Consider the following 24,296-nt stretch of genomic DNA (forward strand, 5'->3'; position numbering starts at 1 on the left):
TAAGAGTTTGTTTGAGTCCATATAGTATTTTTATGAGTTTGAAAATATGATTTGAAAAAATATGATTTTCAAAACCTGGAGGTTGCTCAACATATACCTCTTCATTTATAAAACTATTTAAGAAAACACTTTTAACATCCATTTGAAAAAGTTTAAAATTTTTATAACAAGTATATGCAAGTAGCATTCAAATAGTTTCTAATCTTGCGACTGGTGCATATGTCTCATCATAATCGATTCATTCTTTTTTTATTGAAATTTTGGGCTACAAGTCGAGCTTTATTTCTAATAATTACTCTGGACTCATCTTTCTCGTTTCTAAAAATCCATTTTGTTCCAGTAATAGTATGATTTTTGGGTCTAAGAACAAGTGTCTAAATATCATTTTTTTCAAATTGATTCAACTTTTCTTGCATAGTTAGAATCTAAGATTCATCAAGAATTGTTTCATCAATATTTTTGAGTTCAATCTGAGATAGAAAAACAGTATGATTGTAAATATTTCTAAGAGATAATCGAGTACTTACATCTCGTGAAGGTTCTTCCAAGTTTTGTTCCACTGGATGATTTTTCACAAATTTTCTTTGTTTGGTTGCATCTTGTATTAAATTTTGATGATCTTTCCTAATGTTTTCATGTTGGACTTCCTCTACTATGTTCTCTGTGTTGAGATTGAGATTTTTCGTGTTATTTATACATCTTGTTTCTTCATCAACAGATTTCTTGGAAAGTAGAGAATTAGATTTATCAAATACTACATGCATAGATTCTTGTACAGTCAAAATCTTTTTATTAAATACTGTATAAGTTTTATTATTAGTAGAATATCCGAAAAAGATTTCCTAAATCTTTCTTGGAAAACTTTTACTATTAGTAGAATACCCAAATTTACTATTCAACCTCATTCAGATGGAGATAGAAATCTATTACACATTTGAATAATACCACTACAAAGGATCCGTGTAGAACATTATCTATATTTGCAATCACCTTACACATGGTGATTCAACTATTTCCTATATAGAACACTTTCTACATACACAAGAGTTATACACACCATTTTACTGATATAAGAGCTGATGATAGGTAGGTTATTAGAGAATATTCTTCAATGAGTGAAATAAGAACAATACAGTAAAAACTATATCTATATCAAAATGAATAAAGGTTAGGGTGCTGCTACATACAGTCCCCTTTAAGGGACTGTATTGCAGTCCCAGCATGGTAAATGTCTATATTATCCCCACTTTTGAGCATAAATTTACAATATTACCCTTAAAACCTAAACCCAATCTGAAAGTGAGCATTTGAACGTGTACTGCGTGACTGACTCCTGGACAGGTTTCCCTCCTCTCCCCTGTGCATGACTGAACTGAACCCATTTGTTGAAGGCAGCACACGGAACCACTACCTGCTCCACCATCGTTTGCCGATTACTTCCTTGGTAAAAATGTAGTTTTCTCATGTTTTACTGATTTACATTGTAATAATTTGTCATTTTTGTAATGTTTTTTACTAACATAAACTCTCAACATCTTTTTTCTTCTTCTTCATCCTTTTTATTTTTTTTATTGTCGTTTTGGGAGAGGGTGGGAGGCAGTGGCTGAAGTTTGGTTTTTAAAACTTGGATGTTTGCATGAATCTGTGTTTGGTAAAACAGAAGCCGATTAGTGGGTTAGTGGGTTGGGTAAAACAGAAGCCGAAAGAGGTTTCTTAAAACTCTGTTTTACTGAATCTGTTTTTTATTGTCGTTAGTGGGTTCTTAAAACTCTCAACATCTTTTTTTTTTGCTTTGAATGTTGTATAGGCTTTCTATTTGCCCTTTTTCTAGTCGATTGTCTCATAGTTGGTTTGTCAAACTTACGGTATTGGTTTGTGCATAGATGATGTGTATTCTCATCTTTGAAGAAAGGAAATGTTATGCTTATATATTCGGCATAATGGGAGGAGCAAGCAACAAATTATTTATATTTTTTCACAATTCCGACATATGCTAAAAATTTGCTTCATTTCTACTAATGCATAGTAGGTTATGTGTTTTTCTTCCGTTGTTGTTTTTGCAATTCTTATTTGCCATGATTTTTTGAGGGGTGTTATATATACACAGTGTATACATGATTGTGTATTAAGCTTGGTTAATGAGATTGGATATGTTGTCACAATATGTCATGAAGTTCATAAAATAGACATTTAGTTTCCTTTCGAATTCTAATGATTTTAAATGTTGTGGATAACTCTAATTTTTTTTTTAATTTTTTCATTTTCATGTTGTGCTTAAATATATCAAGATTGTTCTTGATGGAGAAAGGGGAAGAATGCACTTCTGCTAGGCGATCGCTGTTTGGAGTGGAAAACAATAATTATATGGATACGCCAATGCCGGGGGATGATGAGGTAGTAATTGATAATCATGGTGTAGTGTTGGGGAATGATGATGATGATGTGGTGGTTTTAGAGCCAATGCTGGGAAATGATAGAGAAGGTATTTCAGCAGAGCCAACCTCAGGAAATGATGATGATGGGGTTTCAGAACCAACGCCGGGAAATGATGATGATGGGGTTTCATTTCCAACGCTGGGAAATGATGATGGTGATGGTGGGGTTTCAGAGCCAACGCCGGGGATGTTTTTTAAAACTGAAAAAGAACTCATTTACTACTACAAACAATATGGGAGACAAGCTCGATTTGGCATGATGACACAAAGAAGTAAAAGGGAAGATGATGGGAGTGTTAGATATGTAACACTTGGTTGTGCTCGTGGTGGTAAGGCAAGAAAACGTATTACCAACATTTCTAAACCCCGCCCAACAACGAAGACTGATTGTAAGGCAAGAATTAATGCAGTTTTGGCTGATGGTGTCTTACGTATAACTACTGTCTGCAATGCACATAACCATGGGTTAAGTCCACAAAATGCAAGATTTTTTAGATGTAATCGCACAATTGATGATTCCGTAAAGAGGCAGTTAGATATTAATGACAAGGTAGACATAGGTATGTCTAAAAGTTTTAACTCATTGGTTGTCGAGGCCGGTGGTTTTGATAAACTTCCATTTATTGAAAAAGATGCCCGAAATTATATTGACAAAACTCGACACCTTAGACTTGGCAAAGGAGGTGCTGATGCACTTCGTGGTTATTTCGAGAGAATGCAGTATAAGAATGATGGGTTTTACTCATTGATGGATTTGGATGATGATGGTTGATTAAAAAATGTCTTCTGGGCCGATGCACGCAGCAGAGCAGCGTATGAGTATTTTGGGGATGTTGTGACATTTGATACAACATACCTGACAAACCGATATGGTATGCCATTTGCCCCGTTTGTTGGTGTTAACCACCATGGTCAGTCTATACTTTTGGGAGCAGGTTTGATATCAAGTGAAAATACTGAAACATTTATTTGGTTATTTGACACTTGGTTGAAATGTATGAATGGGAGGGCGCCAAAAGCTATCATTACTGATCAAGACAGGGCTATGAAAAATGCTATAGCAATAGTCTTTCCAAACTCTCGACATAGATACTGTTTGTGGCACATAATGAGAAAACTACCAGAGAAGTTGGGTTCACATGCTGAATTTAAGTCTGGTTTAAAAAGTGGATTGCAGAGATGTATTTATGATTCTTAGACTTCTGACGAGTTTGAGAAGTCTTGGGAGGTATTCACTGATACCTACAATTTGAAGGAAAATGCATGGCTTCAAAGTCTCTATAGTGAGCGAATGTATTGGGTTCCTGTATATCTGAAAAATACATTTTGCGCTGGGATGAGCACAACTCAGAGGAGTGAGAGCATGAATGCCTTCTTTGATGGATATGTACATTCAGGGACCACTTTGAAAGAATTCGTCGATCAATTCGACAATGCACTGAGGAAGAAAGTAGAAAATGAGATGGCAGCGGATTTTCACTCATTCAATGCCATAGTACCTTGTATATCTCATTTACCATTGGAGAAAAAATTTCAGGCAGTGTACACGAATTCAAAATTTAAGGAAGTGCAATCAGAGGTAATGGGGATTATCTACTCTCACTGTGTTATCATAAAAACAGAATGGGCTATTACCACGTATCAAGTTAATGACAGTCGACAGGTTGAAGACGGCATCAAGAAGTCAACTGTGCAGGCATACTTTAATGAAGAAGAGTGTGAGGCGAAGTGCATGTGTGGGTTATTTCAGATGAGAGGAATTATATGTAGGCACATGCTTTCAATATTCGCCGCAAGGGATGTCCAAGTGTTGCCAGAGAAGTACATTATGGAGAGGTGGAGGAAGGACATTAAACGTAGATATGTTTTCATTCGAAGCAGTTACGATGACTTGAGTGGTAAACCAGCCGCTACTCGGTACTCTGGATTGATTAAAATATGTTATGAAGTTGCTACAAATGCATGTGAAATCGAAGAAAATTCCCTGGATATGACAGAGAAGCTTAAGGCAATGAATTCGATTTATACTAAATCAAAGCTCCAAGCGACTATTGCAAGCACTCATATTTCCGCTGATGCTGAAACTGGAAGTTCGAAAAAAGTGTTGAGTCCTTGTGTTGTCAGAGGCAAAGGTAGGCCCCCATCAAAGAGGAAACAACCTACCATAGAGAAGTTGCAAACCAAGAATAAAGTTGGTGGCAAGCGTCAGAGAAAAAGTGTAAGAAGATTTAAAGCAGTTACGATTTTGATATAGTTTTATAGCATTTAAGCATCAGCTGAATTTTAACCAATGACTATTTAAATGTAGGCAACTTCACAACTGAAAGATGTACTAAACGCCGCAGATTCAGTAAACCAAATTGGTACACCACAAAGTGTACCATCGCAACTGCCTGGTACACAACAAAGTGTTATTTCCCAGGTACTTTAGCTTCATACTCCCTATTGCATTTGTCTTTCAAACAAATCATTCTCAAAAGTGTTGATTTTAAATATTGCATGAACTTCTTGTAGGTGAACTTCGACATGCATGGCCCTCAGGTTGATTAATGGAAGACATTGTAGACTGCTGCAGAAGACAATGTAGACTTTTGTATTAATGAGATTTGATGGGTTTGGATTGTGTATTTACATTGTAGACTGTTGATGGGTTTGGATTGTGTATTTACATTGTAGACTGTTGATGGGTTCGATTTATTTAATGAAATTTGAAGACTTAGATTCCACAAAGTTTGTTTGTTGTTTAAAAGTGCATGGTCTCTTTAGCTTGGTGATTTGCCTCACTTCTTGTATTGTTGTGACGTTGGATATAAGAACCAATTACAGGAAATTTTCAAAATTTCGGCATGAACTATTTGCCATGGTAAACATTTTTACCCTTGAATATATAGTAATCCAAAATACATAGTGCAAAGTTCACATTAGATAACACAAAATCATAAAATTTTCATACATAACTGCTGGGTTTGTCCCTTGTACACGGATTCAAAAAGGTGACAAACCAATCGATTACAACCTACTTAACAACATTACACTTGAAGTTACATTTTACTTAATCTTCAATTGTTCTTGATCCTATCCAACAACAAAATAACAAAATTGCAAGTCCCCAATACACGCACGGTCGCATGCGTGGATTGTTATCATTGTTTATTATAGCATGAAGCTCATCCCGATCGGAGGCGAGTTCTTCTTCCATTTTTTGGAGTTCTTCCTCCCATTTTCGGAGTTGTTCTTTTTTCTCTTTGAGGTGACGTTCTCTTTCACAAGAAACTTTAGCTTCATTTTTCACTTCGATATCTGCCCATAAAAAATACTCGTAATATGGCATTCCCTGCAGCAGCAAACAACTTATGATGATTAATTATGGGAATTAAAATATCAAGTTCAATATCTGAAAAAAGATAGCACAAACGTAGTATTTACCTCTCTATTGTAATTGGGACACGAATAAAAAGGTCGCCTTGGATTTCTAGAGGTGTTCCACAATTTTAGACGTGTCATCTCCCCGCATAAACATTTTGGAGGGGTGTTCGAAGATGATGAAGCATGTGATGAGGACATTGCATATCAAAACTTTGAAAATCTAAATTAAGAGAAAATACCAATGTTGGTAAGAGCATTCAATAAATACCAAAGATTTTTGAAGATTTTTTTTTGGACTAGGAGATTTTGTATGTAGGACTAGGTTTTAATTTTTTTTGGCAGCATATATTGTTTTTTGTAATCGTTTTCAACAGTAATAGTTAGTTTGTTGGTTTTTTTCCTGAAAATGTGAATTAAAATAGTCAGGGTGAATTAAAAGGTAGATAGTTTGCAAAGACTTTACTCATCTTTGGAGCCTCTTCTCCGCAAAATTGTGAGTCATAAAGTTATCAATCAATCACCTAATGGACGGGACCCAGCATCTAATTGTTCATATCGTGCTTGTTTCTTTACTTTTAAGCCCTATGAAATGGCAAATCATAAGAACAGAAAGCAGTTGCTGCTCTTTTACTTAATCATTTTACAGCATCCACAACAGATCAAGGAATATACCACATTAAATCGATAATATTCTTCCATGGATTGTACATTCACATGTATAGACCAACGTGAATTAAGTCTAGCTTTTCTTAGGCATCAATACTTCCACATTGGCCCAACTATGTTGAGGTTTCTCATTAATTCTGCTATTTTCATAAATACAGGTCAGTGAAGAAGTGGAGCGTGCTTTGACAAAGCTAGGACATTCTCCACTGGCTGGAAAGTGAGTTCCAGCATTAAAATTTAATGATAATAGTTAGAGAATCAACTGAAGTCACTTTAATGAGCCTGCTACAGGTTCCTCATGGAAACATGCATTATCAGGATTTTTTTTTAAGATTGATAAACATCATGATGAACTTGATACCGAGACTATTGCAGGACATAGAATGTGTATCTATAAAGTTAATTACAGAAGCAAAGCCAGACATACACTCAACTTCCTGGGTTTCATTGACCTCTTTGTGATCTTCCTCATGACTCATGAGTGCTGAGGCAAGCTTATGAAATAAAAGTTTGTATAACTTATCCAAGATATGATAGACACACATGTAATGTGTCCTCTAATATGTTTTGAACATTTAATATTGCTCTCAGGACTCACGTACATGAATAACAATAAGCATATTTAAGCATATTATCTGACTCATTTAAGCATATTTCTATTTCTATCTCTTTTTCGTTGTGGGTCATAACATTTAGGCAAGACATCTAAAAATATTAATCAGACTAACTTTGCCTCCAACATCCAAATCTTAATGATGCAAAGAAAAATAAAAAGTGAAAAATCAGAATTTTAATGAAAGATAAGTTAGCGGATTTTGGATAAATTGACCTTTGTTGTAAAATACTGCAATTATAAGAACAAGCAACTAAACAAAGGCATGTGCCATTGAAAGCTCTTTGTTTACTTCCACAGCCTTTGAACTGAAATCCACAATAAATTCCCCTTCAAGATTATCACTAATGATAAATAAATAAATAGATAAAGTTGTAACTCTAGGATCAGTACAGATAAAGCTGTAAACCCAGCTGGATTGAGACAAATTCTCTCTACTAAACATTTACACAAACAGTTGGCATGCATTACGGTAACATTTTGGGCATCGATGGATTCGGCAGTCTCTAATCACCCATTATACAACAATGTCCAGTCCAAGTGTTTCTAGAATAGCATAGATTAACAATACACAAAATCTACAAATTTTGTTAAATATACTCATAGATTTCGAAAATTTTTTGAAATCAAAATATACTATCCACACGGATTCACATTCAATACCACAATTTCAGGAATGGGCAGGGATACTCGAAAAGATTTACCGTATTTTTAAACCTTGAGCGAATGGAAACCGACGTACCAGGTGGAGACGGCGACGGCGACGGGCGAAATCTGGGCAGTGCCGTGATGGGGCTAGGGAGGGGAGGGCCATGGTTCGTTGATGGGCAGTGATATCTGGGCAGATATCTGGTGTTTGTGTTTTGAAGATCGATTATCGGGGTGTGTTTTATTTCTTAAGTGAAACGGTGAGTTTCATTTAATATAAATGAAATGCACCGTTTCATTTAAGGCCTGTATTGCAGTCCCGTATACGGGGCTTGCAACCATAATTTTCCTAAAGGTTAAGACTCAATGATTAGATAAGAGAGAATGAAAATTTTGAATGAATGTTGTATGCTCTTGGTGTTGTGAATTTGAAACTCTCAAATGATCTATTTATAGATATATGAGACTTCATATTCAAATTTTAAAAGATCCTCATGTCAAAGACAACATCATTCACTTTTTCAAAAAAATCAAATAAAAATTTCTTCTTTTTCAATTGTCAAAGACAACATCACTCATTTTTCAAAAAATTCAAATAAAAGTTTCTTCTTTTTTATTTGTCAAATACAACATCATTTATTTTTCAAAAATTCCAAACCCAATTTTTTTACTTTTTGCATATGCCAAAAGGAGTACTATTTACTTTTCAAAATTTTCAAACAAAATTATCTACCTTTTACATAAGTTAAAAAGAAAATCAATCACTTTTGAAAATATTCAAATAAAGCATACACATCTGAAAGATGACAATCAATTATTTTTAATATTTTTAAAATTCAAACTTTTAATCATGTCATGCACATGTGAAATATGACAATTAATCATCTTTCAAATTTTTAAAATATTCATGCACATGTAGAAAATGTATTTTAATGCTTTATGATAAAATATTAATTTTAAGCCTTAATCCTAATTTCAAATTTTTAAAAGATTTACAATATTACTCTATGAATTTTAATGTAAATTTGTTTCCTTCTTGCTCATACTTAGTTCTTTGATATGCTTGATTTTATTGTGTAGACAACTTGAATTTGAGACTCTTTTATTCTTTCAATTCATTTGTTATTATCAAAATTCATGTGTAAACATGTAATTACACGAAACTTGAAATCTTGAATTCAACACTATTGATTTTTATATATAGATTGGTTTAAATCCTGTGAAAAGATCATTGATTATATATTTTTTCAATAAAATGAGTACACAAGATCAGTTATAGTGAATGATAAAGTAGTAGACAATGTCTCTTAACTTTTTAACAGATAATAAGAATTATTTTTTCACTTAATCATGTAGACCGAACTCGAACTCAGATGCTCATACTCTTTTTTACTTTTTTTATTCTTTCCCCTTTTTTCTCGAATTTAGTAATTAATATTTTTTCGCCAACCCTTGGTAAGAGGGCGACAATTATCAAGTCATTGCATATTTCAGAATGAGGAAAATGTTTCGAAGTTAAAGTTTGCTTTTGCTAAGTAATTGCTTTCAATATCAATTTCATACTTCAACTATAAGTTGTCCATGTATACGGCTGAGTACTCTAAATATGATATACCTTTGTTGGAAATAATTTTCGCCCTTGTAACAATCACTTTGGGTGTATCTGACTCGGATTGGTACATAATCTTCGAAGTTTACGACTAAAAATCCAGCTGGGATTGGATTAGGAAGGAAATAAATTAATCCAAATCGGATTTGGGTCAGCTTGGACTGTGTTTATTATTCAAACAGGTTGGATATGGGTTGGGCTATAGCTGCCCAAACCGACCTGATACATACCTTTTCTATTGCCAAATCTAAACGTCTACGACCGGTTGCTAATTCTTTTTATATATATAATTAAAAATAAATAAAATTCCAGAGATGCATAATGACTTTTCCTAGCTCTCATCTTATAGTGTTATAATCACAATTCACAGCAGACCAAGCGAAAGATGTTTCACAGTAGCCTCTCCCACACAGGCAATTGGTGATGGAGATAAGATTCCCAACGCTCAAGTTCAAAAGTCAACAGGAATCTCCCCATTACGAAAAAGAGAGATTGTTTTTTCGTCCATTTCCATTGTAGTACTAGAAAGAATACGCATAACAAAAGCTATCTAGCGTGAAGCCCTTATTTATGTCTTTATTAGGGGTGAAGGACCACTCCGCAAGTCATGCACTGGCTTTTAGCGCTTACTTTGAATTTGTATTTGAATACTCAAGTATATAGCAAACACAGCAAAAGATAATGGTGAAATCTGGTTAATTTAAGTTCACTTTGGACGTGCTTAAAGTGAAGGTGAAGGCGAGTTGGGACTAGTTTTGAGTGGTCCTTTATGGAATCATGCACTTTATATTGCTACGAAAGTCAAATAAAAATTTGGCTGAGGTCCGTGCGAGAGAAGCATGAGGATATGGACGGTGACAAATGGTGCAAAAAATAAAAGAAAATTCCTGGTTTTGGGACCATGGATGGCAACGTTTGTTCTTATCCCACGAACATACATAGCGCTATCCCTTGTCATTTGAAATATATAGGCCAATGACCAAATACCAATTTAGCGACGATTCACATCGACTTTTTCTCTCTATTCATTGTCCTAGACAAACAAAAGCTTGTCTTCTTTTGATTCATTGGATCTCGGTTAGTAATGAAACGATAGCATCACTTCCATGGTGGCCCCAAAATCTTCTACGAAAAGTTGCGGTAAAACTAATGCATATGCAACTCTGTAGGCAATTGGGCAACCAAAATCAGTCGAGTAATTGTCGGCAAGCTCGCTAGTTAACAAGCTGGAACACAGAACTTGCTTCTAATATCAGTCCAAATTGAAGCAGAGCCCGATAGATCCAACTATCTAAGAGTCTTAACTTGTTTCAGCTTGATCACAAATTACTCCGACCGAAAACTCAGATCTCTCGGACCCGAGGTTTCTTTCTATTGTTGGGGACTGGGGTGTCATCTCAAAGCTTACCGATGTTGATATCGATTGTCATAGCTATACATCCGACCTAGCCAATTAGTGACGAGAGAAATTCTTGGATCATCCAGTCTTTGCATCTGGACCGAAAAGGCACACCTATTTTTAATGGTTAAGAGGACATCGTGTAGGCTTAGAACACGATAAAATCCGAATGAATATTCAAGCTCATCCTGATCCAACTGATATCATTTAAGTTGCGGCTTTACTTTTGGAAGATCAAACCAATGCATTTCCACTTGAAATAGAAATCTAATAATGACAAGCACACGGCTCGCCTGAATTGTAAGAACAATGTGACAAGTCAATTTTTCGTCAAAAGCTGCAAGTGTGAATAATAATATATGGAGAAAAGCTTGAGGAAATACGAAAATAACAAATAAAAAACTGAACAAGATAGGGAAAATGAAAAAACTCTGGCGTTACTGCACTCCAACTAGTATTCTACATAGGAATGGGAAAATCGCAGCCTTCTGAAACCTTTTGCAGTGGAATATCTTTTGCATCACCCTTCAGATTTCTTGGACAAACACTTGGGCGATGTTCCACATAACAAAAATTAAATTTAAAAAGAAAAAAAGAAAAGCTCTCTCCTTCAGATTTTTCCTTAGCAAATTTCTCATACCTTGGCACCAAGAAACGACTGAAGGAAGGGGAAAACAGATTGAAGTGTTAGATAGGACCATTAGGGGTCAAAATGTATACATGTCAAAGTGCAAGGTAATTTCTAGTCTAATACATAGCAACAAGAAAGAGAAAATCTCTAATGAATGAGACAACCACTTCAGGAGAGCAGTAAAAGTTTCAAGTTCATGAGAGAACAAAGAATTAATTAAGAATATAATACAAATAATTAAATCTAACTCTTCCCATCACATGTGGGCCCAACTCCCTCTCAATGAGTGGGCCCAACATGTAGAATATTTAATTAAATGAGATAAAGTGTAGAGTCAATGTTTGAATTCAGGACCTTTGCTATAATATCATGTGAAATCATCACTTATCCCAAAAACTTAATTATTTATATTATATTCTTAACAAAAATAACGAATGTAATTTGTAGCAAATTTTGATAAAGAAAATGGTGTCAAACCCTACAGACAAGTAAACCATCCCTGAACAATATCATTTGGGCACGAGATCCCCCACAAGCAAGGTAAATGAAGCTTCCCGCTATAAGATGCACCTAACTTGGACAGCTAGACCAATGATTTCTTGCATCTCATAAAATGCTTGTACACCGCAACCGCGCGGGGGGTTGGTGTTAACATATGCAACTTTACGAGAGAAAACACAATTTTGAAATTTTTAGGGCAAGAAGATTAACAAGTCCTAAGAATGAAATCTGACCTTCACTGAAACTAAACCTGGGATAGTTTTCACCCATGCAGGGACACTTTCAATAAGGGTAACTCTGTCAAACAGGGCACAAATGGCATGACCTAGAATACTTAATCTATTTGTTCACTAGAGGTTCTATTGAAAACATTCTTCAGTTATTTTTGTGTCATGGTAAATTCACTTATATAGTGACCTAAAAAAAAACAAAAACAAAAACAAAAACTGAAACGGAAGCTCTCATCTTGGACACATTGAAACACTTTGGGATGTGATAGGAGTGAAGAGCTATCAGAGACTGTGACAACTAGATGGTAGATTTTTTAGGGCATCATGAGTTTGAGCTTGCACCCGGGCTACCTTGAATCCTTGGTAACATATAACATAATCGTGGGTGCCTAAAGCAACAAGACCCGGTCAAATTTATATTGAGAGCCAAGATAATCAATCAAATTCTCTGATTTGTTTGACCCCAGATTTGGTCAAACAATGGATCAATGTTTGATAGTTAAAAGATCTGCATGCCTTTATTTATTTATTTTTGTTGGAGACCTTTATTTTTCTTTTTTCCACTTTTTTTGTTTTTTCCCCTTTTTTTTTTCGCAGTTGGGGGTGCAGGGAAGAAAGCAGATCGTGGTACTTAAACATGCTTTCAGGAGGATTATTTGACCAATTATTTTGCAGTGTTTTCTGCCCTCAGATCTGTACTGGTAACGAAATACCATGATCTGCTATGCATAAACATTGACCTTTCAGGAGGGTTTGTTTTATATCAGTAGTTGTAAAACTTTCAAGAGATTATTTGTCACTATTACTATAAGATAGGCGAGTTGGAATGAAAATACCTTTATTTTTGCTGTAGTACCGGGCTTAGCTTAGGATGTGCTCCCAAAGCCAAACATTGACCTTTTATCTGAAGGCTTTAATATTTGGAAAGAGCACATTAGAGTCTCATCTATACTCATAATGGCACCAGCATTGTCAAACTCTCCACAATAATTAGGTGCAGAAAATATGGTTACAAGTTGTCTACTAGCAAAGAACTCATATCCATCTTCCATGACCTGCATATATAAAAACTAATCAGAATTTAAAGGCATTCTTGGTCGTCTGATTGTGTTTAAAGTGAAAACACATTCAAACCTGGTGAGCTCGGCAAATTAAGTCGATACCATGCTTCTGAAGAAATTCTGTCACTATATCAGCACCAAAGGTATAGGAAACTCCCCTATCATTCGTCTGCCACCCCTGAATATCTTTACTAGGATCAGACCAGAGAATATCACATAGTAAACCAGTGTCTGGAACTTCACAAGGCCTCTGTAAATTCCTTATCTGATCCAAATTGTGCAAGTCAGGAGAAAGTCCTCCATGCATGCAGAGTATCTTTTCATCAATTAGAGCTGCCACAGGTAGGCAATTGAAACAATCTGTGAATATTTTCCAGATTCCAACGTTAAATCTTCGTATACACTCATCGTAAAAACCATAGATGCGGTTTATAGAAGCACATTCGTGGTTTCCCCTCAAAAGGAAAATGTTGTCTGGATATTTTATTTTATATGCAAGGAGAAGGCATATTGTTTCCAGGCTTTGCTTTCCACGATCTACATAATCCCCCAAGAATAAGTAATCAGAGCGCGGAGGAAATCCACCATACTCAAAAAGCCTCAGAAGATCAGAATATTGACCATGAATATCCCCTGGTAACATAAAGGAAGTAACATATAAGACATATATTCAAGATTATCTTACTAACAGCAGGGAGAAACAGTAAAAACCGTAAGTAAATGAACCAGCACTCTTATTTTTTACAAAATGAATCTGACATGCAATAACCACACGCGCCACCACAGACAGTGAAGATTCTCTGCCGGCGTATTGAGGCGTCCTTCGGTTGCTACGTTTTTATGTTCATGTTTTTCCTAACTGATGATCAAGACAAAGTGGTCATGGAAAACTCCTACAGCCAGTCAAAACAAACAACTTGCAGCACATACCGTCTCACTACGACTTTTAGTAAAAGTTTAATAGTCTGTTTATTAGACTATTCTAAAACTGCTTCAAGCGGCTTCCCCTTAGTGGGAAATGGGTGGGAACCAATTTTTGGCTCCAGATCCCTCTTTCTTATTTTCACTGGCGTTGCGTTTGTTTGTTTTGGGATGATTGCTAGGGACTTCCACCTCATTGAATCTTGAATCATGTAATCCTTAGTTTATCTGTGAATCTACTTGCTTAAAAAAAAATAAAAAATAAAAAAAGATAAAGGCCCAAGTATATGAGATACATACAAGAGCATCGCATATGCATGCTAGACCCATAAAGATAATAAGCCTAAAAATATAGGATACTGAATCTGCATGTGAGATGTGCAATTTCCATCCAGAGCTATCTTTGGGGGAAAAGAACAATAACTTTGCACTTGGAGGAGTCAAGTGGTTGGACTAGAAAACACAGAGAATTGGAGTTATGTAATTTGAATAAATAGGGAATTGCAACATTAACATGCATTTCAAAGTTGACTTCCAGGGCAGGAGCTGGGAATTCATTTTACAGTACTGGAAAACGTGACAAAAGAAAGAGCATAGACCTAAATCATTTGATCTTATGGCAATTATCCAATTAGAAAACATGTAAATGTAACAAGGAGGGAGGTGGAGGCGGAAGCCTGGACTTTGGAAGATTGTAAAGGAAAAGGCTTTGAAAGTTTATGTAATGACCCATTTGAATGCCCAAATAACATCTGGTGGAATACTTTATACTCTCAAAGAATTAGTTAAGGTTACAATTGGAGAACTATTTAAGGTTACAATTGAAGTCCCTTAGAATAATTACAAATCACAAGAGCTTCTTCCTCCCAATTAATGTGGGATCCGATTCATTACCGCATTATAATAAATTAAAGACATTATAATCTCCCCCCATTAAATTCTTGATGTCCTCATCAAGCCATTCCATTGCAAGTGGCACAGCTCAAGTCTCATACTTCTTTTTGGAATTGATTTTGATACTATTTGTAATTACTCAAGGAAAATCGAAGCCACATTTGGGCCTATACTCCAAAGGTATAAGTCAAGGTTACAATTGGAGCGCCATAAAATTATTTTAAATTACACTATCTCCCAAGCATTGTGGGATCGTGTTCACCACCATCTCATATTAAATCAAGGGTACTATAATTAAAAAATTAAAAAAATATTTTCTTTCTATAAAAGTTATAAAACCAAAATCCTTACTGCAGCTAATTATTGCACAAGAAAATGTACCAAATATTTGGCTTTTAATTGACACCCAGAAACTTGAGCAACTTCCTAAGCAATTCGAGCCTTTTTTGTTTCAAATTGTCCTCATTTCTGTTTTTTTTTTTTTTTTTGATAAGTGATTGTCCTCTTATCTGTTATCAGTACAAACACCAAAACTAAGTCTCATTCAATATTCTGATTTTTCTTTCATGATTTGCTTTCTTTCCCTAGTCCATGTCAAGCAACAACAAACAAATAGTCATCCTTCATTTCAAGCTAAAAGCCACCTGCTCAAGATAGCATGCAGAAAAAGAATTATAGCAGGGACTGCCCTGTACACCGGCATGCAGGCCAAATTTAGACTAGAGAACATAGTTAAATGTCCAAAATATACACCCAAAGCCTCAACTATACCTAAGGTGGTTCATGTATATGTTTTCATAAGGAAATTTACTAGCAGAGGTATGAACACAATATAGTGAAAAATAAGCAAATTAATCCATACCCAGGACAGAATTCCCAACGTCACGATGATCTTTTGTTAGTCACCAACATCAAACGAGAAATTTATTTCTTCTGGACATCTATATTCGTATCAGTAGCAAACGTTTGAAACTATTTCAGAACATAGCAATTTCCCTCAGCAGCCACAGCACTTTTTCTTTTTCCTTTTACCTTTATTCCCGTATGTATTGAAGTTAGTCCGTGCGTACAGCTTATGATAGGATCATACTTGAAAAAAAAAAAAAAAAAAAATAGAAGAACACAAACTGAATTCACACCCCAACACAAAATTCCTAAGTCAAACTCAGAATTTGATCCAGGCCCAAATCAACACGCACGAAAAATATCATAATCCGAATTTAAACAAGAAAAATAGAGCACGGAGGGTTCATGAAAAGATACCGCAGATCTTGATGGGAGCTTCAAGCTCCAAAAGATTAGGCTGCCTCAAAAATATGTCCTTAGAGACAACGCAAAGCTGCTTGATCTCAGCCTCAGAAAGCAGGACCTGCTTCCCCGGGCTCCCTCTAACTTCAAGCAGCCTATTAATTACATCATCCAGAACTGCAGTTTCCATATCTGGGTTGTTCTTCGACCCCCAAGATTTTATCTTCTTCAGAACAGGGGACAGAGCAAGGGAAAAACAAAGAAGAAGAATAAAGAACAGACACTTTTAGATTCTTCTTGGGTCGCAATTGCTTTCATGCGTTTTGGAGAGAGAGAGCTTTAACGAAAGCCAATGAATTTGACAGTAAAGAATATATTCTTCGGAGAGAAAAGGGAAGAAACTAGAATCCCAAAGAGCGAGAGCGAGAGAGAGATTCTCTCACACGAAAAGCGAAAGAGAGAGAACTGGCTGAGGGGAGGATGGGCTGAGAGAAGTGGGGGGAATTGTGAGTGCGGGACCCCAAAGAACTCACTCACTCGAAGACAATGCAGGCCGCCGAGGATGACTCGTGTAGCAGTGTTAAAGTTGAGATTTTGAACATCTTTACGCACTTCAAAATTTTAAACCCGGAATTAGATGGAATCATGGAGGTACTGGAAAAGGAGAATCGACGCTCCCAGGATCTTTTGCAGTTGTGGCTAGCAATTATCCCCTTTTTCATCTTAAAGCATTGATAATAGATTATGTATATATAAAAGATATTTTTAATGTAAGATAAATTTTAATTTTAATTATTTTATTTATATAAATCTCTATATTATAATAATTATTTTTTTATTATATACAATAAAATAATATGAAATAAATTTGATTTTAACTATTCACATTAAATTTTCATATTGAATTATCAATTTATTCATTATATAATAATGAGTAATTAATAATTAATAATTATTCATGTTGGGAATTTGGACCTCCAAATTCACCTCCCCTAGGATCTACCCTTTGCAGGAATAACAAGAAAAATAAAGAAATAATAACAACACAAGAAATTTACGTGGAAACTCCAAAACAGGAGAAAAACCACTAGACCTAGAAAAGAAAATTCACTATGTGAAAAATTGTTACAATCACACAATTTTTCTCCTCACCACACCCACAAAGCTATCCCACTAGTAAATCTTTAACTCTACACATCTTCCCATTTTACAAAAGGTTAATAGAGGAATTTAACTAAAGTCAAAAGTTACTAGATAAACTTTTAACTGGTGCACTTAAACTAAGAGGCTAAGCCTCTTATTTATAACCTCAAAAATCTGCTCCTTTATTATTTCCCACCGGTGTGGGACTAAAAGGAGCAAAAAACAACAATCTCCACCTTGCGACTTTGACTGGTCCCACAGCCAAGCTTCATCTCAATGAAGATCTTCATAGCTTCCGCTATCATGCTTCATCATAAAAACATATCCACTTAGAATAAACTAATTCCAAGCATTTCACTTCGGCTCATGTCGAAAAACAACCTTGCTGAAAATTATGGTGTAACTTTCACGTTTGACTTTCCTGAAAGTTCATCAGCCATTGACATGAATTTCCACCACACACCCTGCATCAATGCCAAACCAATGCCTGTGTGCAAACTTGTGGACCCGCTAACATTAACACATCCTCTATCATGACAACTTTGGGAATTAGCGACATGCCATGAGGATGTACATGTCTCTTTTTAAAGAGCAAAATCTTCCATGGAGAGAGACACAATATTAGCATCATTTCCAGTATCTCCATTTACTGACTTGGAGCCACTTGCCGAACCTGCTCCAGCTCTTGGACAATTTTTCTTGACGTGCCCAGATTGTCCACACCCCCAGCAGACTACTTTCTTCTTTATGGAGTTCTTCATCTTCCCATTTCCAGCTGCTACCATCACTAAGTTCTCAAGTGGAACATTACTTCCACTACTTAGTCTTTTCTCTTCAGAAAAGATTTTACTGGTAACCTCTGAAAAAATTATTTTCTCCTTCCCATGTATCAAAATAGGTTTCATGTGCTCATAGGAAGGTGGAAGAGACCAGATGAGTCTCAAGGCTTGATCCTCATCATCTATTTTAACTCCAATAGCTTCTAGCTCAGCGACAATGCCATTGAGAATGCTTAAATGATCTGAAATAGTTGTACCTTCACTCATCCGCAGTGTATGAAACTGCTCCTTCAGGTACACACGATTTGAGACCCCCTTCGTCTGATACAACTCTTCAAGTTTTTCCCAGAGTTCCTTTGCCGTAGATATTCCATGCACATTTGCAAGAACATTTTTTGCCAGGCACAGACGTATCGCACTTGCTGTTCTCAAATCCAGATCCTCCCAATCTTCATCGCTCATTTTAAATCTGCTCATTTCACCAGTCACACTAGTACCAGTGCTGACTTCATGTGTTGGTCTGCCCTTCAATGCCTTGTGTAATCCTAATTGAATCAAGACATCCTTGACTTGTACTTGTTACAAGCCAAAATTGATTCTCCCATCAAATTTCTCCACCTCAAATTTGACAAGATTTGAAGACCTACTTCCTAACATTGCTTTGATGAATTTACTGTAGAAATGAATAGTACCTCACTAAGTCAGTTCCCAGGAAAGATTGGAGGGTCACAATGGATACACTTAAAATTTCCAATCTCCTAGACAGAACCTCCTTAGACTGTACGTATCCACACTACCACACCAAAGCTCCACCCCACAAAAAGAACCTAGTGGCTCTGATACCAATTGTTGGAAATTTGGACCTCCAAATTCACCCCCATAGGATCTACCCTTTGCAGGAATAACAAGAAAAATAGAGAAATAATAACAACACAAGAAATTTACGTGGAAACTCCAAAACAGGAGAAAAACCACCAGACCCAGAGAAGAAAATTCACTATGTGAAAAATTGTTACAATCACACAATTTTTCTCCTCACCACACCCACAAAGCTATCCCACTAGTAAATCTTTAACTCTACACCTCTTCCCTTTTTACAAAAAGTTAATAGAGGAATTTAACTAAAGTCAAAAGTTACTAGATAAACTTTTAACTGGTGTACTTAAACTAAGAGGCTAAGCCTCTTATTTATAACCTCAAAAATCTGCCCCTTTATTATTTCCCACCGGTGTGGGACTAAAAAGAGTAAAAAACAACATATTCATAATTTTTTTAATTATTAATTTATTTTATTTTATTATATTTTACTATTATACCTATTATTTATTAATTAGTAATCATATTTTAATTAAATTATTTAGATATTTGTAGATTTAAATGAAGAGAAGAGAGAGTGTTATAAAATATAATAAAATATATATTTGCTCATTCAACAATAACTATCAAATTTAGATTTTAATTTATAAATACTATAAGTCAAAATCAAATTATTTGAATTTGCATAATTTATTGTGAGTCTATTTTATTTCTAATAGTTAAAAAGTATAATTTTTTTACATTTAGATAATCAGTGAGAGTGCTCAAATAGTCCTCAGGCGTTAGTTATTGTAACAAGATTTTTGTACACGAATGACACATCTATTACAACCAGTAGTGGAGTGAACCATTTTTCTTGTGCAAAGTCTATTTAAAATTAATTAATAAATATTTATAATATATTTTGTATAAGTTTCTATTTTTATTGATAACTAATGGTTTTCATATTTTGTCATGTTTAGAAATAGATATCATCTCATCTTATTTTATTTTTGTCCTAAACATAATTTAAATACAAAATTTTTAAATTAATCATTACAACTTTTTCAAATTAATCATTACAAATTTTTCAAAATTTTAAACAAAAAATAAAAAAAAAATCAATTTTTTCAAATCTCCAAACAAAAATAATATTATAAAACTATATTATAATAATATTTTAATTTTATAATATTTTTTATTCAACATTTTTCTTTCTTTTCCTAAAATCTAAAAAATACTTAACTCAAACTATCTCATTACTATTCACAAACTATTTTATTAATTATTCACAAAATTATCATCTCATCTCACTTTTCAAATACTCTTATAATTTTATTGTTAATGCTATTAAAAATATATCTATCCAATATATGTAACAAGAGAATTGTTTATCCAAGCATTCCCATTCGGTTATGGTTTTTTTCTTTATTTATTCTTTTTCTATTTCTCTATCTTTTGTCTCATATATTTTAGGGGTGGACAGCGAGACCCCGCAACCCGCTGCACTACCCTATTCGCCCTGCCCCTACCCATGCAGGGCGAGGGTTCCATTCCGCTTATGCGGGGGGTCCCACCCGCACCAGAGGCCTCCAGTAGAGGCTGGGGGACGGAAGGGGCAAGGCCCCACTCGATATTGCCCTAGCCCTGCATGATATATATATATATATATATATATAAACCTTCTATAAGTGAAACAACGTCTTTTTGTCCATAATAAAACGGCATTGTTTCATTACTTATTAAGTTCTCCATCCCCCCCTCGAGAGACTCCCTGTTGGCCCTTTCAGCCTTCTTGAACTCTCTCTCTGTCTCTCAGACTCTCTTGTGCTCTCTTTGTCTCTATCTCTTGCTCTCTCTGTTGATCTCTTCTCTCTCTCTCTCTCTCTCTCAACATCTGAAGACTCTTTGAGACTCGCCATCGCTCCATACTTTGCTGCACAGACTCCGAACCTCGATTTCTCCATTTTTTTTTTTTTTTGAATTTTGGATTGGCAATTAGAGGAAAGATGAGTTGAATAAGAGATTGAGGATGTGAATGATTGTGAATTTGTGTGATATGGATTGTGATTGTGCATGTGTTTGAATGAATCGTTGTCTGTTGATTGTGATTGTGTGCACTGTGAATCCGATTTTTTTTTTTTTTGGTAGTTTGTAGGTTTTCAGATTTGGAATCCTAAATTAGTTTAAGATTCAAATCCGAAATCATTGAAACCCCTAAATCGATTTAGGGGTTCAATTTGAAACTTTAAATAAATTGATTTGAAATTTCAATTCAAGGGTTTCCCCTTGAAATTTCAATTTAGGATTTCAATGGAAATTCCTAAATCATTAGAGTTCTTTAATTCTTTTTTTAAGAAAGAAGAATGGTTTTGAATCTTTAATGACCCATTTTTTTTGTTTCTTTTAATACATTTAGTTAAATTATTACGTTTTCTTTTATGTATTGTGTTGGCTTTGTACTTTGCCTTCTTTATTTATGTGTGGTGTGACGCCCCCAAATCCCCACGCCCGAACACGGGGAAATTGAGACGTCCGGATGGTGACAACTCGGGTCACCATCCCGTCGACGGGTGCCGAGTGTGTGCAAGGCAACAGATGTGTACAGAAAAACACGCAGCGGATAACGAAAGTTATAACTAAGTACCAGAATTTTTCTTAACGTAATACAAGCTGTTTAAAACATACATAGATAAAATATTACAAAACACAAATACAGTTTTAACAAATATAAAAGATAGCATCAGCAACCCGGCGGAGCCGCATCCTCGGGCTCAGCCTCCTCCTCTTCGTCCTCTAACTCTGCACCAAAAGCTACGGGACCACGAATGGTACCGCAAGTAAGTAAAACTCAAACACTACCAGATAGAAACACATAAAACTCAAACAAGATGCATGAAACATGCCCAATGCACAAAGCCCATAAAACACCAGTTTTCCACACACGCCAAAAACCCATTTGGCCCAAAAACACGTCCTTTCCGAAAAACACGCCAAAAGTCACATTTGGCCGCCAAAAGTCCATTTGGCCCAATATCTCGCCAGAAGTCCATCTAGCCCAATATCTCGCCAGAAGTCCATCTGGCCCACGCCAAAAGTCCCATTTGGCCTCATAAACCATTATCCAATTTTAACCGTATGCACCATGACCTCCCCTAGGGGTCATCCGCACACCCTGGCTCCAGTGTCACACCGTAGAGTACCACCACGCATGTGACACCTAACGAGCGATGCCCAGTTCCGCGCCCCGCGCGTGCGTAGCCAAGCATCCTCTAGCCCTCGCCAGCGAAGGGCCACGGAGTCGGTGAGTAGGGTGATGCCCGGTTCCGCGCCCGGCGCGTTCGTAGCCAAGCATCCCCTAGCCCCGCTCCCGTCATCGCTCTCGACAACTCAGGGGACATCACTCAGTTTATTCCGCTCCCGAGTGACCAGAGGAGCTCCACCGAGATAATAACTCATCCCGGCTTGGGCTCGTGATACACACGCACCCGCAATACACTTACGCCAAAACACAGGCTTTTCACATAAATCCACAAACACACGTGCATGCACCATGTAATGCCATAACAATGCATAATAAAATAATCCAACAATCATAAATCAAATAAACAGGCAACTCCGTCCTCCATCCATCCGACCCCCGAAACTCCTCGGACTCAGTCCGGAATCAACAACCAACAACAGTAAATAATTGAATGAGCAATATATATTAAAATCTAAAAATAGGGTTTGGAAAATACTTACAGCGCTATATGGCAATTTTAGAAAACAAGCGGCGTTGCAAACGGCGGAAAAACAGCAACGTCACAGTGAAAATTCACTATGGTCGTGGGTTTGAAAAACCCACTTTTGAACGGGGATAAACTAGGACACGAAATTGATAGGAAATGGTCTAGGGATGGTTGTGAAGCTATTGGAAGTGATGAACGGCCGTGGGTGGCGGCGGAATCGCCGGAAAATGGCCGAAATACCCAAATCGGAAAACAAGCTCGTATGAGCTGCTCCGGTGGTCGTTGGAGGCCGGAAATGGGTGGGTTAGGACGGCAAGGAGTCGGTGATGAAGTGGTGAAGAAATGGTGGCCGGAGGTGGAGTGACGGCGACGGATCGGAGCCAAAACCGTGCGGCTTTGTTGGGCTTTTTCCGGCCAAATGGCCGGCCGGTTGGGGGTGAACTTGGGTGGGGTGGTGCACCGGAGGGAGGGGAAGAGAATGGGACCGGTGGGGGGTCGATTGGTGGCCGGACGGCAGCGGTCTGGTAGAGAGAAGGGACGCCGGCGTGAGGGAGAGGGAGGAGAGAGAGAGAGAGAGAGAGCACGGGGGGGGTTCGGTCGAGCGGGAAGCAGGAAAAGAAAAAGAAAAAAAAAAAGAAAAAGAAGAAAAGTTAAAGAAAAGAAAAAGAAAAGAAGAAAAAGAGAAAAAAGGAAAATGATGTGAAAAGAAATGAGGTCCAATCCTCACTCCGGAAAAACGAAATAAACCGCCGAAAAAGATTAAAACCACAAAACAACTAAAAGAAATAAAACACAACCTCAAATAAATTAAATTAAATAAAAACCAATTTTTAAAACGCAAATAAATTAAAATAAATAACTGATATATTAATTAAAATAAAAACAATTATTTCAGCGAAAATACACTTAAAAGCGGGTCATCACATGTGGTGTATTATTATTATTTTTTTATGTCTTGTGTTGTTTGATTTTTTAATTTTTTATTGTATTGGAGAACCAGGATTGTATTCTCAAAGGGATTTCAGTAATAACTCTTCTACCCCTACCAGTACTCCCGCCCCACCCCGAAGTCCACACAAGGCAATAAACTTGTTTCTATAGTTTGGTCTCATTTTATCAAACTAGGAGGTGGTGACCCCAATAACCCCTAAATAAAATGTAATCACAATAGAAAAATATATGAATGTCACTATAAAAAATATGGTACATCCAAAGGTCTATGTAGATAAACAATATAAGAAGAGTCCAATATTAAAATCTTTACAAGAGAAAAGTCAATTTAGATTAGATATTGGACTAAAAGAAAATGGCGGATGGGAGTAATGGGGGTCTAACGTTGAAGGAATTTACGAAATATAATCTTGATGAGTGTAAAAGGGAATTAGCTCATATAGTTATCACATACGAGCTACCATTTCAGTTTGTGAATGGGAGAGGGTTCTAAGAACTTGTCCAAGAATTGAAACTTAGATTTACGCTTCCTTCTAGCCACGCTGTGATAAAAAGATGTATAGAAAAGATAAAGATGTTTTGAAGGGCCAATTGGCAGGTTTGGTAGTTTGCCTCACTATCAATACTTTGACTTCCGTCCAAAATATGAATTATATGTCTTTGACTGTGCATTTT

The 24,296-nt window shown here is 36.1% G+C and overlaps 2 protein-coding genes across 2 annotated transcripts; one reads left to right on the plus strand and one right to left on the minus strand.

Moving 5' to 3' along the window:
* The first annotated feature begins 3,343 nt into the window (after nucleotides 1–3,343).
* On the plus strand, nucleotides 3,344–7,914 carry LOC122300366 (protein FAR1-RELATED SEQUENCE 5-like). Its single transcript, XM_043110967.1, has 6 exons — nucleotides 3,344–3,370; nucleotides 3,634–4,653; nucleotides 4,744–4,857; nucleotides 4,950–4,976; nucleotides 6,626–6,684; nucleotides 7,755–7,914. Exons 1-6 carry the CDS (start codon nucleotides 3,344–3,346, stop codon nucleotides 7,912–7,914), a joined length of 1,407 nt encoding a protein of 468 aa, XP_042966901.1.
* Nucleotides 7,915–11,152: 3,238 nt separating this feature from the next.
* On the minus strand, nucleotides 11,153–16,909 carry LOC122277103 (serine/threonine-protein phosphatase PP1-like). Its single transcript, XM_043086986.1, has 4 exons — nucleotides 16,238–16,909; nucleotides 13,233–13,792; nucleotides 12,935–13,153; nucleotides 11,153–11,394 (listed from the first exon to the last, which is right to left on the minus strand). Exons 1-3 carry the CDS (start codon nucleotides 16,410–16,412, stop codon nucleotides 12,965–12,967), a joined length of 924 nt encoding a protein of 307 aa, XP_042942920.1. The 5' UTR covers nucleotides 16,413–16,909; the 3' UTR covers nucleotides 11,153–11,394; nucleotides 12,935–12,964.
* Nucleotides 16,910–24,296: the final 7,387 nt, after the last annotated feature.

The sequence above is a fragment of the Carya illinoinensis genome, chromosome 1 (genome assembly GCF_018687715.1).
Source record: "Carya illinoinensis cultivar Pawnee chromosome 1, C.illinoinensisPawnee_v1, whole genome shotgun sequence".
NCBI lineage: Eukaryota > Viridiplantae > Streptophyta > Magnoliopsida > Fagales > Juglandaceae > Carya > Carya illinoinensis.